The 25,211-nt window shown below is 36.3% G+C and overlaps 1 protein-coding gene across 1 annotated transcript; it reads left to right on the forward strand.

The window, feature by feature from the left end:
- Positions 1–18: 18 nt before the first annotated feature.
- On the forward strand, positions 19–24,781 carry LOC106882627 (pre-mRNA-splicing factor 18). The gene is made up of 10 exons (XM_014933367.3): positions 19–1,481; positions 2,419–2,526; positions 8,071–8,145; positions 9,808–9,921; positions 12,297–12,443; positions 14,479–14,547; positions 16,103–16,243; positions 16,736–16,807; positions 21,047–21,202; positions 24,510–24,781. Exons 1-10 carry the CDS (start codon positions 1,257–1,259, stop codon positions 24,597–24,599), a joined length of 1,197 nt encoding a protein of 398 aa, XP_014788853.3. The 5' UTR covers positions 19–1,256; the 3' UTR covers positions 24,600–24,781.
- The last annotated feature ends 430 nt before the right edge of the window (positions 24,782–25,211 follow it).

The raw sequence follows: 25,211 nt of genomic DNA on the forward strand, positions 1-25,211 counted from the left end.
ATGCGCACATAATGTTTTGCACTCAATAGTTTTGCTGTTCTTGAACAGAACTTTCTCAAATATGAATTAATTAATTAATTCAGATAGTTTGAAGTATTAATTACAACAAAGCCTTATTATGCTTCAGCTTGTATTTGATTACCTAAAATATGCGAAGTAACATGAAACAATATCTGTTAAACTGATTTTATGGTCTAACAAATGGCATTAAAGAAAATTCCCCAATTGTGTGGGATTAAGGTCTACAAATTTGTGGTCACCATCAGTACGAACAATGATACCGTAAATCAATAAAGTATATTACAATGTTTTATAACTAAAACAACTACCATTATATACGTCTTATGTCGGCAAAGAGCCGTGGCTCTTCTGTAGGGCATGAGTATAATCAATTTTAATTGATCCGGGTTGAACTCGATTTTTAATTAGTCAGTTCCAGAGACGAAAGGCAAATTCGACCCTGACGGGAATTTACTTGCCCTAAAGTATTCAACTTTACAACAGTTGTAAAAAAAACTGTACATATGCACGTCTCGGATCTTTTGCCAAAAGGGAAAAGATCCCAAGTGAATTATTTTTTCTATGTACCGGCCAAAAGGAAAAGATCCCAAGTCTCTCCACGGCAACAACGTTATCAAAAAAGAAAAAATGAAAGGACTGATATAGTTTGGCACCAGTGTCGTCGCCAAATGTACCAGATAAAACAAGATATCTCAAACGACTAGAATTTATTGCCCCCCCCCCCCCGAAAGGACGGAAAATAAAGTTAACCACAGTAGGAGTTGAACTCAAAGAGTTCAAAAGAAACCGAAAAGAAATTTGACTCAAAAAAGCTACCAGTTCGGTCACCTTTTACAGAATGTGTAATTGGGGTCAAAGTTCCTTAGAATACAGTTCTTACTTCTTTTTCCTAGTTTTTGAAGTCAAATAAGCAAAATGGAACATATTTCTTGTAACATAAGATATCCTGAAATAAATATCCAAAGAAAAATACAGAGGGATTTCAGATTAATATAACGTTAAAAGCAAGGCGTTAGTTGTTAATAATTCCACAGTCCAACAAATATATTATAGATATTAATCCCTTTTCAGGAAAAGCATCGATATGATCTCGAAAGAACGCGAGAATCAAAATAAATGAATGCACGAAAAAGAAAAATTAAAAGGTGAGAGGGTGAAATATTAATCATAAAAAAATTACTTTACAAAAGATATGGAGTAAAGCTAAACAGGATAACACTTTATGACCAGTTCGCATGACTATTATTCGTAGGAGAAGGGGAAAAAATTTGGTAAAAGCTTTTCTTTTGTTGTACAAGTCTATCTTTTTCATATCATTTGAAATGACGCTTGACTCCGTGATCAATGTTAAATTTTATAAGGGACTTGTTCGTGAGAAACACCGTTTCAAATGCAAAATGGATTTATTAAAGGCTGAGATCGAAAGGAAAAAAAGACAACTAGATGAGAGTCAGGTTTTGGTAAGCTAGGTTTGATTTGTATTTTGAAGATGATCTCTTAATGAATATAACGAGTGTTGTATGATGGTATCAAAATACTATTTGATTTCATATCTGTTATCTGTATTTTGTCTTATATTCCAGACCTTCTAATTCCATTTTCATGCAATTTTAAATTTCATTCACAGTGAAGTATCGGCAGTATTTACATTAAAGAAAATTATCGGAGAATTTTCTTCTAATTCTTCCAAATCTTTCTGTTTTGAAACCATTCTGATTACTTGTTAGTTGGGTATAGCTAGTGAAGTCCCCTTCCGAGATTTTGTTTCCCCGAATTTAATATAAAATGCATATTTTTAATGAAATTTTCCAAATGTATTTTAAATGTCCTAAATTATGATAGTGTCGTATAAAAATGAACAAGGGTTTTTTGTTCACTTTTGTTAAAAATCAGCTGGGATCAATTAACTCGATTATATATGTGTGTGAGATAGCTTATTTATAATAATTTTGTATTTTCAGTACACTCTCTAATACAAATAGCTTTAAAAAGTGGGTTTTTTTTCACTAATCTATAATTATTTTAGTACCTTGCTTTGGGTTTGTTCAATTTGAATTAAAAATCACAAAATTACAAATTATTATTTTACACTACAAAGCCTTGCAACTAATATAATTTCACTTAAAAAAATTTTAATGTCACGGTATCCTGTATTCGAACATTAATAAATGACCGAGATACAACATTAACCGTCTTTTAAAAGTTACGAGAAACAATTACTGTTCTTTAGAATTTCAGAAAACAAAAAATGATCGAACTATTGTTCTCCTAAGTATTGCTAAATTATTAATGAATTGTGAAATATTCCTTCATATTCAAATTTTTATTTTTATTCCATTTTTGTCAAAGAATCATGCTTGTGTGAAAAATGCAAACTTTTATTGTTACATTTTGAAGGTTCCTGGCAAAAAATATTTTAAGCGTGGAGATTTGGCGAAGCATTATCAGCAGAGTTTTTATAATAGAAATTCTTATGATGTTGAAAATTCTTCTACTAATGAGGAGGTAAGTTCTCAAAACTTCCAGCTCTCATATTGCATATCTGTAAATAACAACCGGCAAGACTTCTGACGGTCCCCACCAAAAAACCACCTGGGCGGAAGTCTTTCCTAATAACCATATATATATATATATATATTTCTTTATTGCCCACAGGGGGCTAAACATAGAGGGGACAAACAAGGACAGACAAAGGGATTAAGTCGATTACATCGACCCAGTGCATAACTGGTACTTATTTAATCGACCCCGAAAGGATGAAAGGCAAAGTCGACCTCGGCGGAATTTAAACTCCGAAATACCGCTAGACATTTTGCCCGGCATGCTAACGATTCTGCCAGCTTGCCGCCCTATATATTGTTTGTTTTTACGTTATAATAAAAACAATTTTACTTTAAATTGAAGGATTGCTCTATACATTTGGTAGAGTACAAATTTATTGTTCTTTAACAGAAGTAGTATTGACAATGATTTTGAAGTTTTGTCCAGCTAAGCCATCATCCAAAGTCACTGTCACTCCTCTTCTTGTTAAAGGATATATATATATATATATATATATATATATATATATATATATATATATATATATATATATATATATATATATATATAGAGAGAGAGAGAGAGAGAGAGAGAGAGAGAGAGAGAGAGAGAGAGAGATACATACATACATAGATATATATGAGAGAGAGAGAGAGATACATACATACATAGATATATATGAGAGAGAGAGAGAGATACATACATAGATATATATGAGAGAGAGAGATAGATAGATACATACATAGATATATATGAGAGAGAGAGAGATAGATAGATACATACATAGATATATATGAGAGAGAGAGAGAGATCTCACATCACTGCATAATTGGTAAGTGTGTTTTACTCCATCAGGAATGTCTGTAGCTAAGCTTATACTATAACCTTGGGTCAACTAAAACCTTACATCTATCTATGTGGAGAAAGGATAAGGGACCAAAAGTGAGGGGAAGTGGTGTCATTTCAAGAAGTGGCATGTTCAAACAGCCTCTTCTTCACCAGTGTGTTGTGTGTGACAGACATGTTTTTGGAACTGATCTCAGGGAAATAGTTCTTTCTAGACAAAAGCTTAGGCAGAGGGCACATGAGGGAATGACTGGTAAGTTTTGCTGGTTCCCATGACATTGGATTTACTGTTGCCAATTGCATCTCGAGATAAGAGCAACCTCTTTTTGTGCCTTACAACTACAATCTGAAATTTGCTTAACACAAACTGTGTAGAAGCCTGTCAGAAGGACTGTTCCTGTCCTTGGGTTGTAAATTTAATCCATCGTCCAGTTTAACATCACCTCCTGGTCTTGGGGTGCCTTTGACAGAGTCCATCCTTTTGCTGTAAGTATTTGTACTAGATCTCAGGTCTAAGAATAACTCCTCCCACAAGTCATGAAGGCCCTATAAAAGGAACATGATTGTTGCCCTTGTCCATTCACTACATGTAAAGTCTACCTTGGGTTTAAAACCCTATTAGACAAGATCTTATTCCGTTTCCATGGTGGTTAAATACAAGATTCTTGCTTGAATGGGATACCAATCTCTTACAAGGTTTAACCATTGACTCCTCTGTCGTTGGTACTCACTCTCAACAGAGTAGACTAAATCAACAGGAGATGAAGTGCCTTGCTCAAGGGCACAATGCACTGCACAATCTGAGAATCAAACCAACGACCTGACTGTCATAAACACTCTAACCACTATGTCACTTGACACTTGACTAAGCCCTTAAACACACAAGAAAATCAACTCTGAATAAGAAAGACCTATGATCAACAGAGTTCCAGCATAGCCATGGAATCACTTTTATATATCTAGGACTACCTTCTCTAATGTGTTCTTTCATCTTCAAGAGAATAGAGTGTATTTTGATGGAGATTCAGCTGGTTGTTATTTCTAGCAAGCCGAGTGACCACATAGAGGCTCTTTTATTCTTTTTGCTAGTTGCTAATGTTTGTTCATTCCTTTAGATGAGTGTGGTCCTGAGAAATAGTGAAATTGTCCTCACCAATCTAACATGGCTAAGTCCCTGCTAAGCTAACTTATCTTTGTCTCAATATAGGAAGACAAATGTTCTTGAGTATATATTTCTCTGACTCAACTGAGTACATACTCAATTTGTTCATAAATGCTATTTTGGACAAAAGTGAACAGAGAGAGATAGTATAGGGATAGTTTTTTCTATTTTAAAATATGTTAATGCATTTGCTTCATTATTAGTCAAAAAAATTAAAAAGTAATGTTCTTTCAGAAGTTTTAATCACAGTTGTTTATTTTTTAAATTGTATTTTTAATAAATTTGCTTCCCAGCAATATGGTTTCAGCTTCATTCCTAATTCATGGCACCTTATATTATATCCCCAGGCCAGCCAAAGCCTTGAGTGGATTTGGTAGGCAAAAAGGGAAAAAAAGCCTCTGTGTGTTTGTATGTGTGTATGTTATATATGTATGTTTTTATATATGTATGTTTTTATATATATATATATATATATATATATATATATATAATCATCATCATCATCATCATCGTTTAACGTCCGCTTTCCATGCTAGCATGGGTTGGACGATTTGACTGAGGACTGGTGAAACCGGATGGCAACACCAGGCTCCAGTCTGATTTGGCAGAGTTTCTACAGCTGGATGCCCTTCCTAACGCCAACCACTCAGAGAGTGTAGTGGGTGCTTTTACGTGTCACCCGCACGAAAACGGCCACGCTCGAAATGGTGTCTTTTATGTGCCACCCGCACAAGCCAGTCCAGGGGCACTGGCAACGATCTCGCTCGAAAATCCTACGGGAGCCAGTCAGGCGGTACTGGCAACGGCCACGCTCAAAATGGTGCATCTCATATGCCACCCGCACAAGAACCAGTCCAGGGGCACTGGCAACGATCTTACTTGGCTTGCCGGGTCTTCTCACGCACAGCACATTTCCAAAGGTCTCGGTCAGTAGTCATCGCCTCGGTGAGGCCCAATGTACGTAGGTCTTGCCTCACCACCTCAGCCCAGGTCTTCCTGGGCCTACCTCTTCCACGGGTTCCCTCAACTGTTAGGGTGTGGCACTTTTTCACGCAGCTATCCTCCTCCATTCTCACCACATGTCCATACCAGTGCAATCGTCTCTCTTGCACGCCACAACTGATGCTTCTAATGTTCAGCTTTTCTCTCAAGATACTTACACTCTGACGGGTATTCACATTGACATTACACATCCAACGGAGCATACTGGCTTCATTCCTTGCGAGCTTACGTATGTCCTCAGCAGTTACAGCCCATGTTTCACTGCCATGTAGCATGGTTGTTCGTACGCATGCGTCATACAGTCTGCCTTTTACTCTGAGTGAGAGTCCCTTTGTCGCCAGCAGGGGTAAGAGCTCTCTAAACTTTGCCCAGGCTATTCTTATTCTAGCAGCTACACTTTCAGCGCACCCACCCCCACTACTAACTTGGTCGCCCAGATAGCGGAAGCTATCGACTACCTCTAGTTTTTCACCCTGGAATGAGATAGAAGTTGTTTCCTGTTTGTTTACAGTCTTTATTGCACCTGAACATCTGCCACAAACAAAAACTAACTTACTAGTTAACCTGCCTTTGATGTTGCTGCACCTCTTATGTGTCCATAGCTTGCACCGGGTACATCTTATAGAGTTACTACCTACTCCTTTTCTACATACTGAGCAGGGCCATCTACCTGAAGGGGTTTGTGTTTTATCTACCTTCCTACTTATTAGGATTTTGGTTATATATATATATATATATATATATATATATATGTGTGTGTGTATATGTATATGTGTGTGTATGTTATATATATGTATGCATATATATATATATATATCATCATCATCATCATCATCATCATCGTTTAACGTCCGCTTTCCATGCTAGCATGGGTTGGACGATTTGACTGAGGACTGGTGAAACCGGATGGCAACACCAGGCTCCAGTCTGATTTGGCAGAGTTTCTACAGCTGGATGCCCTTCCTAACGCCAACCACTCAGAGAGTGTAGTGGGTGCTTTTACGTGTCACCCGCACGAAAACGGCCACGCTCGAAATGGTGTCTTTTATGTGCCACCCGCACAAGCCAGTCCAGGGGCACTGGCAACGATCTCGCTCGAAAATCCTACAGGAGCCAGTCAGGCGGTACTGGCAACGGCCACGCTCAAAATGGTGCATCTCATGTGCCACCCGCACAAGAACCAGTCCAGGGGCACTGGCAACGATCTTACTTGGCTTGCCGGGTCTTCTCACGCACAGCCCATTTCCAAAGGTCTCGGTCCGTAGTCATCGCCTCGGTGAGGCCCAATGTACGAAGGTCTTGCCTCACCACCTCAGCCCAGGTCTTCCTGGGCCTACCTCTTCCACGGGTTCCCTCAACTGTTAGGGTGTGGCACTTTTTCACGCAGCTAACCTCCTCCATTCTCACCACATGTCCATACCAGCGCAATCGTCTCTCTTGCACGCCACAACTGATGCTTCTAATGTTCAGCTTTTCTCTCAAGATACTTACACTCTGACGGGTATTCACATTGACATTACACATCCAACGGAGCATACTGGCTTCATTCCTTGCGAGCTTACGTATGTCCTCAGCAGTTACAGCCCATGTTTCACTGCCATGTAGCATGGTTGTTCGTACGCATGCGTCATACAGTCTGCCTTTTACTCTGAGTGAGAGTCCCTTTGTCGCCAGCAGGGGTAAGAGCTCTCTAAACTTTGCCCAGGCTATTCTTATTCTAGCAGCTACACTTTCAGCGCACCCACCCCCACTACTAACTTGGTCGCCCAGATAGCGGAAGCTATCGACTACCTCTAGTTTTTCACCCTGGAATGAGATAGAAGTTGTTTCCTGTTTGTTTGCAGTCCTGTTTGTTTATATATATATATATATATATATAACAACAAATAATATGTATGAAGAAAATCATATCTTTATTTTAGATCATACCTTAAAAATCCAGCAGTTGTTTCAATTGTATTAACATATACATTTTAATCCCATTTTTTATATATATAAGCATGTTATAGACCATACATTTAGTACAATGTGCGTTTCCTAATTAGCCGCAGGCTTATCAATATACTCACTCAGGTACAGTTAATCATATACATAATCTGAATATCTTACCTGTACTTTAGTGCCCGCATATGTATTCCTTTATTTTGTGTTCACATTTTACTTTTCAATCCAATCCGATGCCTTACCATTTAAGTGCCTGATTCACTTGAATCCTGATCTATTATATGTATATGTATATATGTGTGTGTTTTGCTTGTTTTGACATCATGTGATGTTCATTTCTAGTTTTCTGTGAAAGACATGTCTGAGCATGGAGAAGTATTACTTTTCTTGAAAACAGGCGAGGATTGGCAACAGGAAGAGCATATGGTCATACAAACACTACTTCAATAAAATCCATCTGTCCCATGCAAACATGGAAAAGTAGATGTTAAAATGATGGTAATGATACTTGGTAATAAAATAGATTACCTTTTTTTTTCTTCTTCTTTGTGAAGCTGATAGAGAAAAAAGATGTCCCACTTTCGGAACCTGAAGAATCAAAGAAGGAAGAAATTCTACCTCGGAAAGATGTAAGTATGTGTTTATTTATATATAGCCAGCTCCTGTCAAACCGGCCAACCCATGCCAGCATGGAAAATGAACATTAAATGATGATGATATTATCTTTTACTTGTTATAGTCATTCAACTGTGGCCATACTGGGGCACTGCCTTGAAGGTTTTTATTTGAACAAATCAATCCCAGTACTTATCAGTCACTGTAAAGTTATATGGATATAAACAAACCAACACCAACTGTCTTGCTTCCCAACCACATGCTTTTGGGTTCAGTCCCACTGTTTGGGCACCTTGGTCCAGTTTCTTCTACTATAAAACCCCAGATCAATGAAAGCCTTGTGAGTGGATTTGGTGGACAGAATCTGAAAGAAGCCCTATGTATGTATTTATGTATGTGTGTGTGTGTATATGTATATGCACACACATATATATGTATGTATATATTTATGTATGATTATCTTTGTCCTCCACCGCACTGCTTGACAACTCATGTTGGTTTGTTAACAGTTCAGCAACAGAGACCAATTGAATAAGTACCAAGCTTGAAAATTTGTACCATGGTTGATTTGTTTGACTAAGCCCTTCAAAATAGTACCGAAGCATGCCCAGAATCTATTGACTGAAACAAGTAAATGATGTACATGTGTGTGTGTGTATATATATATATATATATATATATATATATATATATATACCAGAGTAATGTGCAACAAGGTGGAAAAAAGAGTACTCAAATACCAGAGGTAGAGTAATATGCAGCAGAAATATAACAAAAAACTGTTACTCGGAGTTTCGCGTTCCCGTTCATGAACAGGAATGTGAAACTCCGAGTAACAGTCTTTTGTTCATGAACAGGAACGTGAAACTCCGAGTAACAGTCTTTTGTTATATTTCTGCTGCTTTTAAATAAAGTATATATATATATCATCATCATCATCATCATCGTTTAACGTCCGCTTTCCATGCTAGCATGGGTTGGACGATTTGACTGAGGACTGGTGAAACCGGATGGCAACACCAGGCTCCAGTCTGATTTGGCAGAGTTTCTACAGCTGGATGCCCTTCCTAACGCCAACCACTCAGAGAGTGTAGTGGGTGCTTTTACGTGTCACCCGCACGAAAACGGCCACGCTCGAAATGGTGTCTTTTATGTGCCACCCGCATAAGCCAGTCCAGGGGCACTGGCAACGATCTCGCTCGAAAATCCTACAGGAGCCAGTCAGGCGGTACTGGCAACGGCCACGCTCAAAATGGTGCATCTCATGTGCCACCCGCACATGAGATGTATATATATATATATATATATATATATATATATATATATATATATATATATATACATACATACATATTGTAATCTTTTTTTGATTTTAAATTTTGAAAACATTTTTTAACCAGATGTCTGCTAATATAATCTAAAAATATCTTTGGTAAAAACAAACTAAATATAATTCTTTTATGGTTAATCACCTGATATAGTGGCAATAATTCTGTTAAATTTTTATCAACATTTTTTAATGCAGATAGTTTTGTTTGATTATTGTCTTAAGCTGATATAATTAGCAAATAACAAAAGGAATTTTCTCATACTGATATCATTAGGCAATTCATCTTTGTATATTATCTAAAGTTTTTTTTTTTTCTATTTACATTAAATCTTAATTTTATTTAAAGGTTATCCGAAGGTTACGTGACAGAGGAGAACCAATTCTTCTGTTTGGGGAAACAGAACTTGAAGCTTACCAAAGACTAAAACGGCATGAAACTTTGGAACCTGATGTAAACAAAGTAAATATAGAAGGCATTCATCTTGTTTTATTTATTCCTCATTTTGTATTTAAACCAACCATATCTGGTTCAGATATTTTTGAACCCTACAAAGGAGATGACAGATACTGAGATATGTGGCACATTGCAAGAAGATCTGCCTACCACAACAGAATTGAGATCTAAAACCAAGGTGCCATGTAAAAAGTATTGGTGTGGGTGTGGGTGCTGGTGCCATGTAAAAAGCACCCAGTACATTCTGTAAAGTGGTTGATGTTAGGAAGGTATCCAGCTGTAGAAATCGAGCGAAAACAGACTATAGAATCTGGTGCTGCTCCTGGCCTTGCCACTACCTGTCAAGCTGTCTAACCCATGCCAGCATGGAAAACAGACATTAAATAAATGTTGATGATAGTGATGTTCAAACTGGCCAGATGTAGCCTTTTTACACATACCCTACAATGTCATTCTAAAAAAAATAAACAATCGCATCATTAAAATCCAATGCTATAAGATAATGCATGATTGATTTAAAACAATATGAACAAATAAGCATTACATTTGGCAGATTAATCTGAATGCTAAAGGGTTATCATTGTCTGGATGTTTTAAATAACTTGGAGAAAGTTGGGGAGGTTAATTCTTGTTGACTCATTTCAGGGGACTCCATGACTGGGAAGAGAAAGTTAGACAAGAAGCCTGGCTTAATTACTTGCCACAGTGTAGACTCTACTGATAGTACCCATGGGCTGGATGTTCATTGTTTTAAACCAGGCAATGAGTCTGCATTCTTCAATTTTTTTTTAATGTAAAATCTTGGGCATGGCTTATAACAGTGTGTAACACGATTTTTGTCCTTGGATAGCAACTGTTATTTCATATTTGCTTACCCACAGAAAGTATGAAAAATGGCTAATATTTCCTTCAAATTTTGCTCTTGTTATATTTATTCAAACCCTTCAAAATCCCACTACTCCTGCTCATGATCAGAGATGCACATATTGTCAGTCAGCTCAAGTAGTTATGGTCAAGCAACTGACAAGCAAATTTGTGGTATTGAGCAGAAAATTTGCTATAACAATATTTATGCTTCAGCAACTCAGTGCTGAATCTGTGTGAAATGTAATGCAAAATACGTCAATTTCGAAGCATTGATGTCCAGGTCACAAAACCAAAGTTTGAAGAGAATAGTAGTCATTTCCTTTCATTTCTAGACAGAAGCAAATGGAAAATAACACTGATCAAAAACAAAAAAATAAAAGTTTGTTACAGTGGAACCTGTTTGTTGTTCATATCATATAAAGAGTTAAAACTGGTAAACTTGATCTCAGTGCAAGTGGGTTTGTACTAAAGTTTTATCTATAACCTTCTTTTCATTGTAATCCTTTAGTTAATTACAGTAGTTTTTTTAGGAGTAGATGCCCATGGGGACTCTTGTTTACTGACAAATTTGTTCTCATTGTAAAATAATTACACAACAAAAGAAATGTCAAATTTTGAAGAGTTGAAAGTTAAAATGATTGAAAGACAACTAAATAGCCACCTAAAACAACAATATGAAAGAAAAGGAAAATAAAGAATACTAACAATGCAGGAAGTTTTCTAAAAAAAAGACCTTTATATTTTGGGTGCAAAGGCCTGTCTTCAGAAGAAAGCCATCCAAGAAATGTGCAGTTACATTGATTTTATTATTTTAACCCTTTAACATTCAGATTACTCTGTCAAATGTAATGTTTATTTATTCACATTGCTTTAAATTAGTCATGTACTATCTTGTAGCTTTTAGACTTTGATGATCTGTGAGTTAGTTCTTGGACTGACATTGTAGTAGTGTAGGTATGAGAGATTGGATCTGGCCAGTCTGAACATAAAACAGGTAGGATATTTTGGCTGGATATGGCCGGTTTAAATGCTAAAGGGTTAAATTGCTCTGGTGTTTGGGTTAGAAGCAGCAGCAACTTTCCAGCTGTTGGTCGTGATTGTTGTGAAATATTTTGTGGTGGTAGAACATGGTGTTGGTAGCTATGTTATGATGGTTGTAGTCACCATGATAGGATCCACTGACCCATCTCTGATCAACTAAATCATGGTGGAAAAAATGCCAGGTCATACTTGTGAGTGATGGCTAAACTAAGCCATAATGGCATGTTCAACAATATGAAAAACCATAATATGCAGACACTGGAGCTCAGCATAGTCTACCTGACATGTTGGATCCTGTCAAACTGTCAGTGTGATGATGATGAGTGTAGATGTAAATATTTAAAAAATGTTTTGTCTCTAATAGTGGCAGTTAGTAAGTAATGTGAAAATTTATTTAATCAACAACAATTCATGTAAGAAATTTATTTTTGTTTTTGACTTTGTTACTATTTAAAAAAAAATTTCATTGTCAGGGTCAAGGAGGTCAGAATGACTTCAAAGCTGCTTTGGACAAAGTTGATCAAGAATATTTAAATGAGTTAATTAAAACTACAGATGGAGCTGCCAAGTCCAATGATGTTGCTTTTAAAGATGATGGGACCACATTAGAAGATATTGAGGTAAATAAGTTTACAGATGACAGTGTCTACAAGCAATGATGTTTACAAGCAACAGTGTTTACAAACAATAGTGTTTAAAGAGAGATGCTAGTCTTTACAGACAATGGTCTTTATGGATAGATGGTAGTGTTTAAAGATGATATCAAAAGGAGCAGTCATATGAGAGTGATTTTGTTTTCTTCAGTATCACTGTTTATTTTGAATATTAAGAGGAAACAGAAATGTATCCTTTCTAGAAGTTAGGATAAAGTTTTCTTGTTAGATGCTCTATTAATCAATAGCTATTGTGAAACAATGGCCTGAGTTTTCCAAATACAAATACTTCAGATTATTATTTACAATGGACAGATAGGTGTCCTCACCTTGTTTGTTGTTATCACAACATTTCAGCTGATGTACTCTCCAGCCTTCATCAGGTGTTCTGGTGGAATTTCGAACCCTAATGGGGTATACTGTTCTCACTCCTAAGGTATATTACTGATGTTATTTTTCTCTTGATATTGTTTTTCAAGTCCCTGCATGAGATTGAATATAGAATCCGAGAGTTAGTAGCCCGCTCCCTTATCCACTATGCTATATGCCTGTGGACAATTATAGAGTGAATTTCAGGGCATATAAACCTAGTATTTTATCCTTTCTTAATACTAGTTCCCATATTACATTCATATCTGCACTAGGTCTGCTTAGGAGGTTATTGTGTCCTAGCATATGTGTAGCTTCTTTTAATTTTTGTGTATTTTCCAGTGGTGTTCTCTGTCAATTATTTTAACTTCATCCCACAACAGGAGGTGGTCTCCGTTTTTCCATACCTGATTGGCTATACCTGATTTTTCAACATCCCCTCTTGTCACAGCTCTACGATGTTCCTCTACCCTTACTTTAAGTGGGCAGCATGTTTTGCCTTTGTATAACCTACCACTACTGCATGGGATAGATTACACACAGTTTTTGGTCACATTCTCTTCTATGGGTGGTTTTACTCAGAGAAGATATTTGTGAAGTGTTCTGATGTCATATGGACTGCATATCTTTTGTATCTTTTACGAGAGGCCTTTGACATAGGGTAGACAGACTGTGGTCAGTTTATGGGTTTCATCCTCTCTCCTCTTCCTCATCGGAGTGGATAGTATGTTCTTTGGGTAGTTGTTGCATAGCAGATTGTTTCTTAGCCTGATCATTTCTTCCTGGTGTGTATCAGAATCACTACTTATAGTCTTTACTCAATGTTTTATGCACTGAGCAATCCTTCTCTTTATACTGTATGGATGGTAGGAATTGAAGTTGAGGTATTGTCCAGTGAAGGTTGGCTTACAGTATACGGATGTCCTGAATAATATCAACGGAAAAATAACATCAGCAATATACCTTAGGAATGAGAACAGTGTACCCCATTAGTCAAATAAAGGGTTGGGTTCGAAATTCCCCCAGAACACCTGATGAAGGCTGGAGAGTACATCAGCCAAAATGTTGTGATAACAATAAACAAGGTCCATTGTAAATAACATACATAATTCCTCACCTTAAAAATATAGAATAAATACTTCAGAATTTGTTTCTCAAGACTCAAAAATCTATTGCATTAATTTTATTTTAGAATGTTTTCTCTCTTGCCTTCCTATTTAAATGGGATGACGTTAAACGATGATGATGAGTGCATAAGCAACTTTTAAACAAAAAAGTAAAAGAGGGCGAAAGATGAGGTGGAAATAATGTGGGAAAGGGAGAGACAAAAAGTGGAATGAAGATAAGTGGATAGGAAAAACTGTATGGTTTGTTATCTGAGCAAAATGAGTTTGAGGCAAGTTAAACACAACTGAATGAAAACCTCAGTATCAAATCTGCTGGATGGAACATACAAGGTAGACTAATGCATTAATAGTCATGATTTGATTGAATTACTGTGAATTTATGACAAACTGTGTCTTCCAATTGTAAATATTTCAAAGATAATTTTCTTTCTTCTTATTTTATTTCACTTTATAAAATGAGTTAATTGATTTTGTGAAATTTTCTAAAACTATTTCATTTATTTCAGAAAATGAAAAAAGAGCTTGGACAGATTAACCGTGATTGGGATCAAGAAATTGTTTTGCGATTTCTCAAAGTAAGATTACCATGATATTTTTAAGATGTATTACAACTAGACTAGCAAAGATAAAACTACATTCTTCCTAGTCCTGTATAATACACAGTTAAAACTTTCAGAATCACTACAGATGCTAGGCCTCTTAACCTCTGATCTTTCATGGCCTCATTTATATAGCATTGTTAAACTGCATTTTAAAGACTGCACTGTCTCTTCAGAAGTAGAAAGTGCTTCATCTCTAATCAGTTGCTGATCTTCTACAAATCCCAAATAATACTGCTCACATATTTGGAATAACATAGCTGCTACATATACACACTTTGAGACCACATCTGCACCAAAATATGGTCATTTCAATGATTGGTAAAGATTTGCTCACAAACACACTGCAACCATTATTATACAGATTTTTCTCTGTCTCTTTTATTACTGCAGTGGCTTTTCCTTTAGACTATCCAACTGTTGTACCTACTTCCTCTCTACTTTGTCCCCTCCCATCTTATAACAAGCCCTTTCTCAGTCCTTATTCAGGACTGTAGTAGCCCTCTTACTCACTGTCTGTGTTTTTCTCTGTTTGGATTAATAACTTAGTTCAATTGATGCTTGACTTCACCAGTGCTAGAGGCTCTGCAAAAAGCCTTAGCACTGCCTATAATAAAAATTAACACAAGGTTATTGTCTTTACTTTCATGTATTATAGGCACAGGCATGACTGAGCAGTTCACTTTCAGTCATCTGGTTTTGGACTCACTCCTACTGTATGACACTGTGGGTTGGCTATTGCCTTGTGAGCAAATTTCGTAGAAGAAACTGTAGGAAGTATTGTGTGTGTATGTATATATATATATATATATATATATATATATATATATATATATATATAGTAGTTCGGCAAAAGAAACCAATATATATGTGTGTATATATATCAGTTCAGCAAAAGAGACTGTTAGAATAAGTACTAGGTTTACAAAGAATAAGTCCTGGGGTTGATTTCTTTGACTACAAAACCCTTTAAAGCAGTGCTCCAGCATGGCTGCAGTCAAATGACTGAAATGAGTAAAAGAATATGTCTGGTGTGTGTGACATCAGGAAGGGCATCCGGCCATAGAAATCATACCAAATCAGATTGGAACCTGGTGCAGCTTTCCAACTTACCAGTTTCAGTCTAATGTCTAACCCATGCCAACAAGGAAAGCAGATGCTAAATGATGATGATATGTGTGTGTGTGTGAATATTGATATCCCCCAACTTCACTAATCACTACCAGTGATATGATGTTTACATTCTTTGTTGACATTACAATCAATCACTCTGAGCCTTTGAAGACCTGTAGAAGTAAAAAAAATATGCCTTGAAAAACAGATATGGGTTGGCATTAGAAAGAACATCTGGCCAGAGTAATTTCTCAAAAAGGGATATACTTTTCTGCGATTATAGTTTTCTAAAGAGTTATCTTTTTTACTGTGTTACAAGTATTTTAAAGCTTTTCTGTGTGTGCATGTGAATTTTATAAACTAGTAAATGAGCTTTCTCTGCAATAACAAACTAATGAATTCTACTTCTTTATTTCAGTATATCCTAAAGCTATGGGGTGAGGAATTAAATAGTCGTACTGAAGATCAAAAACGAACTATGAAAGGCAAAATGGGCAGTGCTACTCATACACAAACTGTTGCATACTTAAAACCTTTGTTTCGAAAACTCAAACAGAAAGTAAGAAAAAAAATTCAACTTTCTAGCATTTTTTATTTATTTTCAATTTTCCAAACCAAATGACATATTATTCTTAACCAAAAGATAATGTCTTAATCTAATTGCTTTAATATTTATTTGGAAATTTTGTCATCAAGATTATTTTGACATGTGACACTGTAAAATGCTTAGAATTCCTAATTTGCAGCACCAAATATCCAACAAATGGAAAATGAAACTTGTACAAATGGAAGTTAACAACTTAAATGTTTCCAAGTGAATTAAAATTGTTTAAACCTTCTTTTAAAAAAGATTTATTTCAAAACTGCTCATCATGTTTGATTGAGTTGGTTAAATTTTTAGGAAGTAAGTTCTCAATTGTGGATATTTTTTTTCATATTATATTTTACTTGTTGCAACCTTTTCTGCAAGATAATCTTTTTAAGAAACAGTATCTTCTTAAATGGTTTTTGATTTTTTTGTAATTTACTCTTTGTTTTCATTTTTTCACAGAAAGTGGAGGAAGACATTCTGGAAAGCATGGTAGAGATTGTGAAATATATTATGAACAGAGATTATATAAAGGTAAGCCATTCACAGTATAAACTAATTGTGAACCACATCTTCAACCTTCAGTGATAATTAGTTGTGGACCAACTTGCAAGCTATTATGTTACTTGTTTAATTTTAGATCTTAAGTGGGGGATTCCCTTGACATCATGCCAAATGTAATACTATTTTGACCTCTTAAAACATTCATAAATACTGTATGATAGCAGATTTCCAGAAGTTTTGGTGTCACTTCCTATCTTGTACCATTATTATATATTCTGCACACCAATATACAGGTATCAAGTTATTGGATCAGCTAATGAAAGTCATGGAGAGGGTCATAGCCCAACTAATTAGGGAGAGAGTCAGTCTAGATGAGATGCAGTTCGGGTTTGTGTCAGGGAAAAGCACCACTGGTAAGACAGCTGCAGAAATACCTAGCCAAAGACAAACCTCTATACCTGACTTTCGTTGACATAGAGAAAGCCTTTGACAGGGTCCCCCGATTCCTTATCTGGCAGTCAATGCAGAAACTAGGGATAGATGAGTGATTAGTGAGAGCTGTGCAAGCCATGTACAGGGATGCTGTCAGTAAGGTGAGGGTTGGCAACGAGTACAGTGAAGAATTCCAGATAGGAGTAGGGGTCCACCAAGGATCAGTCCTCAGCTCCCTCTTATTCATCATAGTCCTTCAGGCAATAACAGAGGAATTCAAGACAGGATGCCCCTGGGAGCTTCTCTATGCTGATGACCTTGCTCTAATAGCTGAGTCACTATCAGAACTAGAGAAGTTTCAAGTGTGAAAGCAAGGTCTAGAATTGAAGGGCCTTAAAGTCAATCTAGTAAGAACCAAAGTCTTAATAAGTAGGAAAGCAGACAAACCACAAATCCCTTCAGGTAGATGGCCCTGCTCAATCTGTAAAAAAAGCGTAGGTAGAAACTCCATAAGATGTACCCAGTGTAAGCTATGGACACATAAGAGGTGCGGCAATATCAAAGGAAGACTAACTGAGAAGATAGTTTTTGTGTGGCAAATGCTCAGGGGCAATAAAAACTGAAAATGTGCAGAAAACAGCTTCCATTATATTCCAAGGGAAAAAATTAGAAATAGTTGATAGCTTCCATTACCTCGGTGACCAAGTCAGTAGCAGGGGTTGTTGCTCTGAGAGTGTAGCTGCTAGAATAAGAATAGCCTGGGCAAAGTTCAAAGGGCCTCTCGCTCAGAGTAAAAGGTAGACAATGACGCATGTGTGCGAACAGCCATGAGAGCAGGCGTAAGCTTGCAAGGAATGAAGCTAGTATGCTCTGCTGGATGTGTAACGTCAGTGTGCATACACAACAGAGTGAGAAAAGTTGGACATAAGAAGCATCAGATGTGGTGTGCAAGAGAGATGACTGCACTGGTATGGTCATGTGTTGTATGTGGATGAGGACAGCTGTGTGAAAAAGTGTCACACCCTAGCAGTAGAGGGATCCTATGGAAGAGGAAGACCTGGGATGAGGTGTTGAAACATGACCTTTGGAGATATGCTGTCCTTGAGAAGACCTGGCAAGCCAAGTGAGACTGTAACTGTGACCTATGCTAGTGTAGCATAACCAGCCCATTTAAGAGTACTCTTCAATCATTGGGCAATAAACTGCGCTTGCGAAGACCAGTTGAGGCAAGTGAAGTCATCATGGCTGATGACGGTACGGCCTGATTGGCACGTAAAAAGCACCATTCGAGTGTGATCATTGCCAGTGCTGCCCGACTGGCTCCCATACTGGTGGCATGTGAAAAGCACCATCCAAGTGTGGCCAATGCCAGTACCGCCTGACTGACTCTCATGCCGGTGGCATGTAAAAAACACCCATTACACTCAGAGTGGTTGGCATTAAGAAAGGCATCCAGCTGTAGAAACATTGCCAGATCAGATTGGAGCCTGGTGCAGCTTTCTAGCTTGCCAACCCTCAATGAAACCGTCCAACCCATGCCAGCATGAAAAACGGACGTTAAAAGACAATGATGATAATAACTGTTTTTCTTGATAGTCTTTAAAATTGCCAGTTATTATTGTGCTTCTCACAGTTTCTAAAAACTGGTTTGATTTTCTTTTAAGGTCTTTCTTTCAGGTCAGAGGCTTGAAAAAGAGAAAAATCTTTTGCAGGATATGAGCAGTGCCTAACAAGTAGTTTTTTTTCGTGTAATGCCAATATCATATTTCATCTAAGTTGGTCAAAGAATTGTGGCAGTTTTTTGGGGATGGACCTCATTGCAGCTACTACTACAAGAATAGCTTTAATAGTGGTACTCCATCTTCGACTTTGCGTAGTTGGGAATTATTTCAACTTCTTTAATTACTACATTATGGTCACCTAGGACAGCTAATCAATAATGACAGTTTTGTGACTATTTGACCATTAATACAATGTCCAACTGTTTATGTCCATTATTATTACTATTAAGGCAGTAAACTGACATAATCATTAGCATACCGGACAAAATTCTTAGCAGCATTTCAACCACCTTTACATTCTGAGTTACAATTACACTGAGGTTGACTTTGCTTTTCATCCTTTTGAGATTGATAAAATAAGTACCAGTTGAGTACTGGGGGTCGATGTAATCAACAAACCCCTCTCCCAAGATTTCAGGCCTTATGCCTATAGAAAGGATTATTATTATTAAAGAATAAAAGTTTAGAATGGTACAACAATGCATTATAAAACAAGAAATGGACTATATACCTGTTGTAATTTGGTTATCTATAGTCCGATGATATTTCTTCAGAGACTCCAGCTAAGAAGATCTGAAGAAGGAATTGTAATTCCGAAATATCATCGGACTATAGATAACCAAATTACAACAGATATATAGTCCATTTCTTGTTTTATAGTGCATTGTTGTACCATTCTAAACTTTTATTCTTTACAAACAATACACAATGCTTCAAGCGAGCTACAATACTCTCCTATTATTATTATTATTATTATATGGAGTAATGATGATGATATTCCTGTCATTAGTTTTCAAAGTTAACTGTACAAAAGCCAGATAGATGAGCAAAATTGGTCAGCTCTAAGATCATGGCTGTTACAAGTAAATATTTCCTTTAAAAAATCATGACTATAGAAGAAATTATAGATTTATCACAAAATTTCCAGTCGTCAACCACATGGTTGCAAAGCAAACTTCTTGACTCCACAACCATACCTGTTCCTAATGCAATAGCTTTAAAATCTAAATAGTACTATTCTTCTTTACCAGTAATGTAGACAGCTGGAGTAGTTTAAGATAATATATAGTGTCAGTACTGCTGAAAAACCTTAATCATCATTTAGCTGCTATATGAAATAGTTCCTTTTCTGTTCTGCAATCTGAATTAAAGATTCATAAAATGAGGATTAACCCATTAGCATTTAAACTGGCCATATCAGGCCCCAGATATTCTACCTGTTTTATGTTCAAACTGACCAGATCCAAACTCTTACGCCAATCCTACAATGTCGTTCTAAAACAAACAATTACATCATCAAAATCTTGAAGCTGCAAGATAATGCATCAGTAACTGAAAAAGAATATGAATAAATAAGCATTACATTCAACAGAGTAATTTGAATGCTAAAGAGTTAAGCCCGGCAAATCAATTCAGTTTTTTGACTAACTGTTAATTAAACAGAAAACATTGAAGAGTAACATTTTAATTTTCCATACATGACATCTAGAAACACATGAATGAAAGGATGTAAAGAGTTTCCATGTATGGTTAAAACTCATTCGTTGTGTCAACCATTCACAAAATTAAAACAATAACATTTTCTTTTCAATCCTTTGAATAATCACTTTCTTACATCTTTTTCAGCAATCTTGAGGTGGAAGTAAAAATGATAACATAATTAACTAGAAACACACTGAGCATAATTGGTTAAAATATAGATATGTACAATTATATTAGGAATGCTTTTTTGATCATTGTTGTTTAGTAATTAATTCCAGTTTGACAAAGCTTTGCACACATCAGTAAATTTATTATTTACTTTTTAAATATAAAAATGGTAGTTCTTAGTGGGATATGAACAACAGATTCAGTGTCCATAACTTATGCAGGTGACCTATGGCCTGATGATATCATTCATAGTTCACTGGTGTGTTTTTCACATACATTATCTAGGAGGATTTCTCTTCCTAGACAGTTTCCACTGTGAAAGCCTTTCCATGTTTGAATGTACATGAATGTGTTTATTATCACTCTACTTAGCTATATAATAATTGTATTTGCCTTCTAACTGCAGGCTAATGATGCTTATCTCGAAATGGCTATTGGTAATGCCCCTTGGCCTATAGGAGTTACCATGGTAGGTATTCATGCACGTACTGGTCGAGAGAAGATTTCTTCTCGATATGTCGCTCATGTACTCAATGATGAAACCCAAAGGAAATACATCCAGGTAAATGTTTTAAACTATTACAGTTGTGTTGCTTTTTAGAGTTTCTTAAACCAACATTGGTAGCAATTGGAGGATTAGTTGGATTAAAACAAACTTGCAAATATGTCTACGAAGAAGGCAGCTTCTCTCTAATATTCAAAACTTTTCAAGTCATCAACATTTAACATCCATTTTTCCATGATGGCATGGGTTGGACAGTTTGATAGGAACTGGCCAAGCCAGGGGCAGTATCAGGTTCCATAGTCTGTTTTGGCTTGGTTTCTGCAGCTGAATGCCCTCCCTAATGCCAACTGCTCCACGGTATACTGGATGTGTTTTACAAGGCACCACTACCCACAGTGGTGGGCTGGTCTTCTTGCATACAGCAATGCACCACATATCTCAGTCTTCTGTTGCACAGAAATAGTTTACAGTAAACTTCTCACACAATAGCAACTTTAGGGATCTAAGATGCTGTTATTGTCAAATTTCTGTTGGCTATAAAAAGGAAGGAGCCCAGTAAATAAGAAACAGAGGTTCATTAATAACTATCATTTCATTAGCTGTTGAATTTGGGAGAGAAAAAGGTATTTTCAGGATAGAAGCAGACACAAACAAAACTAGCATTTACTGTGATAATATCAAAAAAGTGGCCCTAGCTTAGGTTCTCCATTTACTTTTCTGAGAGTTAGCTGTATCAGTTATTTCACTTTGGCTGGGCGTTATGGAAACTTAACATATTGCAGTAGATTTTTGAGATCTTTGCAATTTGTTAAAAGGAAAGCTGTTCTTGAGATATAGACAGATGGTGGTTGAAGTGATTTAATTATATGCAAATATTAGGTGGCAACCTGGCAGAATTGTTACCACATCAAACAAAATGATTAATGGCATTTCCTCAAGCTCTTTATGTTATGAGTTCAAACACCACTAAGGTTGACTTTGCCTTTCATCCCATTGGGGTTGGTAAAAATAAGTACCAGTTCTGCACTGGGTTCAATGCAATTGACTTTCCTTCCCATCAAAATTGCTATGTACCAAAAGTAGAAAGAATTATAAGCAATGAAGAATTTGTGTTAAATACAGACATCAAGATGTCTACCCTTCCAATCCTTTGGCTTATCCTAATCGAAAACCTTTTGTATCAGTTTAGACGGATTTCTATGAAAATCCTTATGTGTAAATGACACTATTATCATGGTTGGGATTAATAGAAGAATTTAAATATAATTGTAAGAAAGCCTAGAAAAACAGGAAGAATTCTAATACTTCCATTTCTTATTTGAGTTGTTGCTAAAGTAAAGACTTCCAGACCTACATCTCCCATGATGCTTAATTCTACACAATGTTTGGTTTTCATCCTCTTTCTCAAATAGTTTATGCAATTTATGTAGTTAGATTCAGTTTAAATTCTCTCTCAGGGTCAAACTTACTTTTGGTAATGCATCAACTTTACAATTTCTTCTCGTACTTCATTAACAAGTCACCTATTTACAGACTATGCATAACTACAGCCTTTGATCTTGTCTTTTCCTCCTGTTTCTTTTCTTATTGTGATGTTTCAGTAACTCATGTCGTTACCTTTGAGATGGATTTCCTAAATGCATCCATATATACTTCTAATTGTTCAGACCATTTCTACATTCAAATGCCCAGATAATACTTAGCTCTGTCTATATAGATATAATAATTCTAACAGTTCAGACTGTTTCTACATTCCACTAAAGCCCTGGTAACACAGCTTCATCCACATTCAGACTGTTCTAATAATGCATTAAAGATTTGATGACACCTAGCTCTTTCCATATGTATGGCTTTAACTGTTCATAATATGTCTATATTCTAAAGCTCTGATGATTCTTAGCTCCATCTATATTTATATTTCTAACTGTTTCAACCATTTCTATATTCAACTGATGATCAGCTCCAGTATTCTGGTTTCTGTATTATTCAACAGTGTTAGCTTTTTTTGTTGAAGCAAAATTTTCATTGTTAAAGCTATTCCTTTAATTGCCTTCTGTTTTTGTCATTTAGCCTTAGGCCAGTCCTGAGCTCCTAACATTTTAGACATGGCTTTTTTTTTTCCTTAATGCACCTTGTCTGATACAACTGGCAAAGGATTCTTCATTGGGTTACTACTTTTCACTACTGTTAGTTCTAATAACATTAAGTCATGCAAGGTGTGGTAATGCTCATACAGAATGAACTAATTTTCATGCTTTCCTAATGACATCAGTTTTAATTGGGAATTAAAACTTGATTGTAAACTCAAAATGTTTTTAAAAAGTTTTCTAAAATTGACACAGCAGCAATAGTAGCATGAACAATTTTTTTCAGTTCTGTTAGAGCAGTGGAAATAATGAAGGCAGTAGAGCAAGAGTTAAAATCTGGAATCAAAGGAAACCTGAAAGTTCGAGTTGACATTCCTGCAAATGTTAAATTTGTTGGTAGGAGTGAAGAATCTAACGTTTCAGGGCTTTTGTAACTTTGTCTGAGAAGGGAAAGTGGTAATGTATTTTGTGAGTTAATAAATGATGGAGGGAGGGAAGGGAGCTGAGAGAGGTGGTGTGAAAGGGTCAGGGAGAAGAGGCAGGTAAAAGATGTTTCAGTGGGAGGAGGAAAAGAGGGCAGTAAGGGAGCAGCAGATAAAAGCTAACATCATCTAGAAAGGTGAGGGTGGTCTGAGAAGAATGGGTAAAGTCAAAGCCTTATGCAAGGTCAAGGCAGTTGTCTAAACTCAAATCAATAACATTTTACACAATATAGATTTAGGATTTTCTAAATTGAAAGGAAAAAAAAAAAAAAACTCTGGCTGTTATGTTGGGAAGAGTGTTGGAGGGGAAGTTAGATAGACACTTGATGTCGAGATGTGCATTGAAAATGCTAATATCCCAATGTTAAAGATGTGACAGCTTACTTTGTTTGCTAGAATCATTTGATTCCAGAAATTACTAAGGCAGCAAACTGGCACAATCGTGAGCATGCCAGATAAAATTCTTAGCGGTATTTCATCCATCTTTATATTCTGAGTTCCAATTCCGAGGTTGACTTTGCCTTTCATTGTTTTGAAGTCGATACGATAAGTACCAGTTGAGTACTGGGGGGTTGATGTAATCAACTAGTGCCTTGTGCATAAAGAAAGGCACAGACTGAAAAATGTTTAATAGAGTGGTCAGGCAAGTCAAAGCAATGAGTTTGAGGACTTCCAGTCAGCTTTATTTTGTTTCATATGCATACCTAATGCTCTACTCTTATTAGTAAAACTTTATTTCCTTGTCAGAAAATAAATTTTATATCACTAAATAGATTTTTTTTCTTTAATTTTCAGGCATTAAAACGGTTGATGACACAGTGTCAACATTTCTTCCCAACCGATCCTTCCCGGAGTGTCAACTATGAATCAATACATTCAGTTTAATACACAAAGGAAAAAAAAAAATCTGAATTCACTGATTTTTAAGATAGATTAAAAAAAAAAATACTGAAAATCTATTTCTGTATATATTGTACATACTGTTATCGGAATGACTACACTGAGCAAGAAACTGAATAGTAATGGAGTGGATGTCAGCTTTTCATAAATAAATATATACTCTGCAACATGGTTTGATCACTCTTTCATTCATTTGCTTCACTAATAAGCTGTATATGTTGATACATACAAGTGTAGACATGGCTGCATGGTTAAGAAGTTTGCTTCCCAACAGTATGGTTTCAGGTTCAATCCCATTTCATAGCACCTTGGGCAAGTGTCTTCTATCACTCCCAACCAACTAACCAAAGCCTTCAACCCTGTTTGGCTCCAACTGTAAAAAAAAAAATGGAGGTAGCCCTGAAGTATTTTGGGCAGCCACATAAAGTAATTATCTTGGCCTTTTAGTTCTTCTACACGGCAGAATTAACGTCAAGGATTATCTTAATATTTTAGCTAATCATGTCCATCCTATGGTACAAACATTGATCCCTGTTGGTAGTACAATCTTTCAGGATGATAATATCCTGATTCACACAGCTAATATTACAGCTGTAG

This window comes from Octopus bimaculoides, chromosome 4, assembly GCF_046866305.1.
Source record: "Octopus bimaculoides isolate indiv1 chromosome 4, ASM4686630v1, whole genome shotgun sequence".
NCBI classification, from domain to species: domain Eukaryota; kingdom Metazoa; phylum Mollusca; class Cephalopoda; order Octopoda; family Octopodidae; genus Octopus; species Octopus bimaculoides.

Bases quoted from the DNA above. Each gene is read 5' to 3' on its own strand.
- LOC106882627 (XM_014933367.3), top strand. From the start codon at position 1,257: ATGACTATTATTCGTAGGAGAAGGGGAAAAAATTTGGTAAAAGCTTTT. The intron at 9,922-12,296 runs GTAAATATAGAA...TTTCATTGTCAG, and splicing joins TGGAACCTGATGTAAACAAA to GGTCAAGGAGGTCAGAATGA. The intron at 14,548-16,102 runs GTAAGATTACCA...TCTTTATTTCAG, and splicing joins TTGTTTTGCGATTTCTCAAA to TATATCCTAAAGCTATGGGG.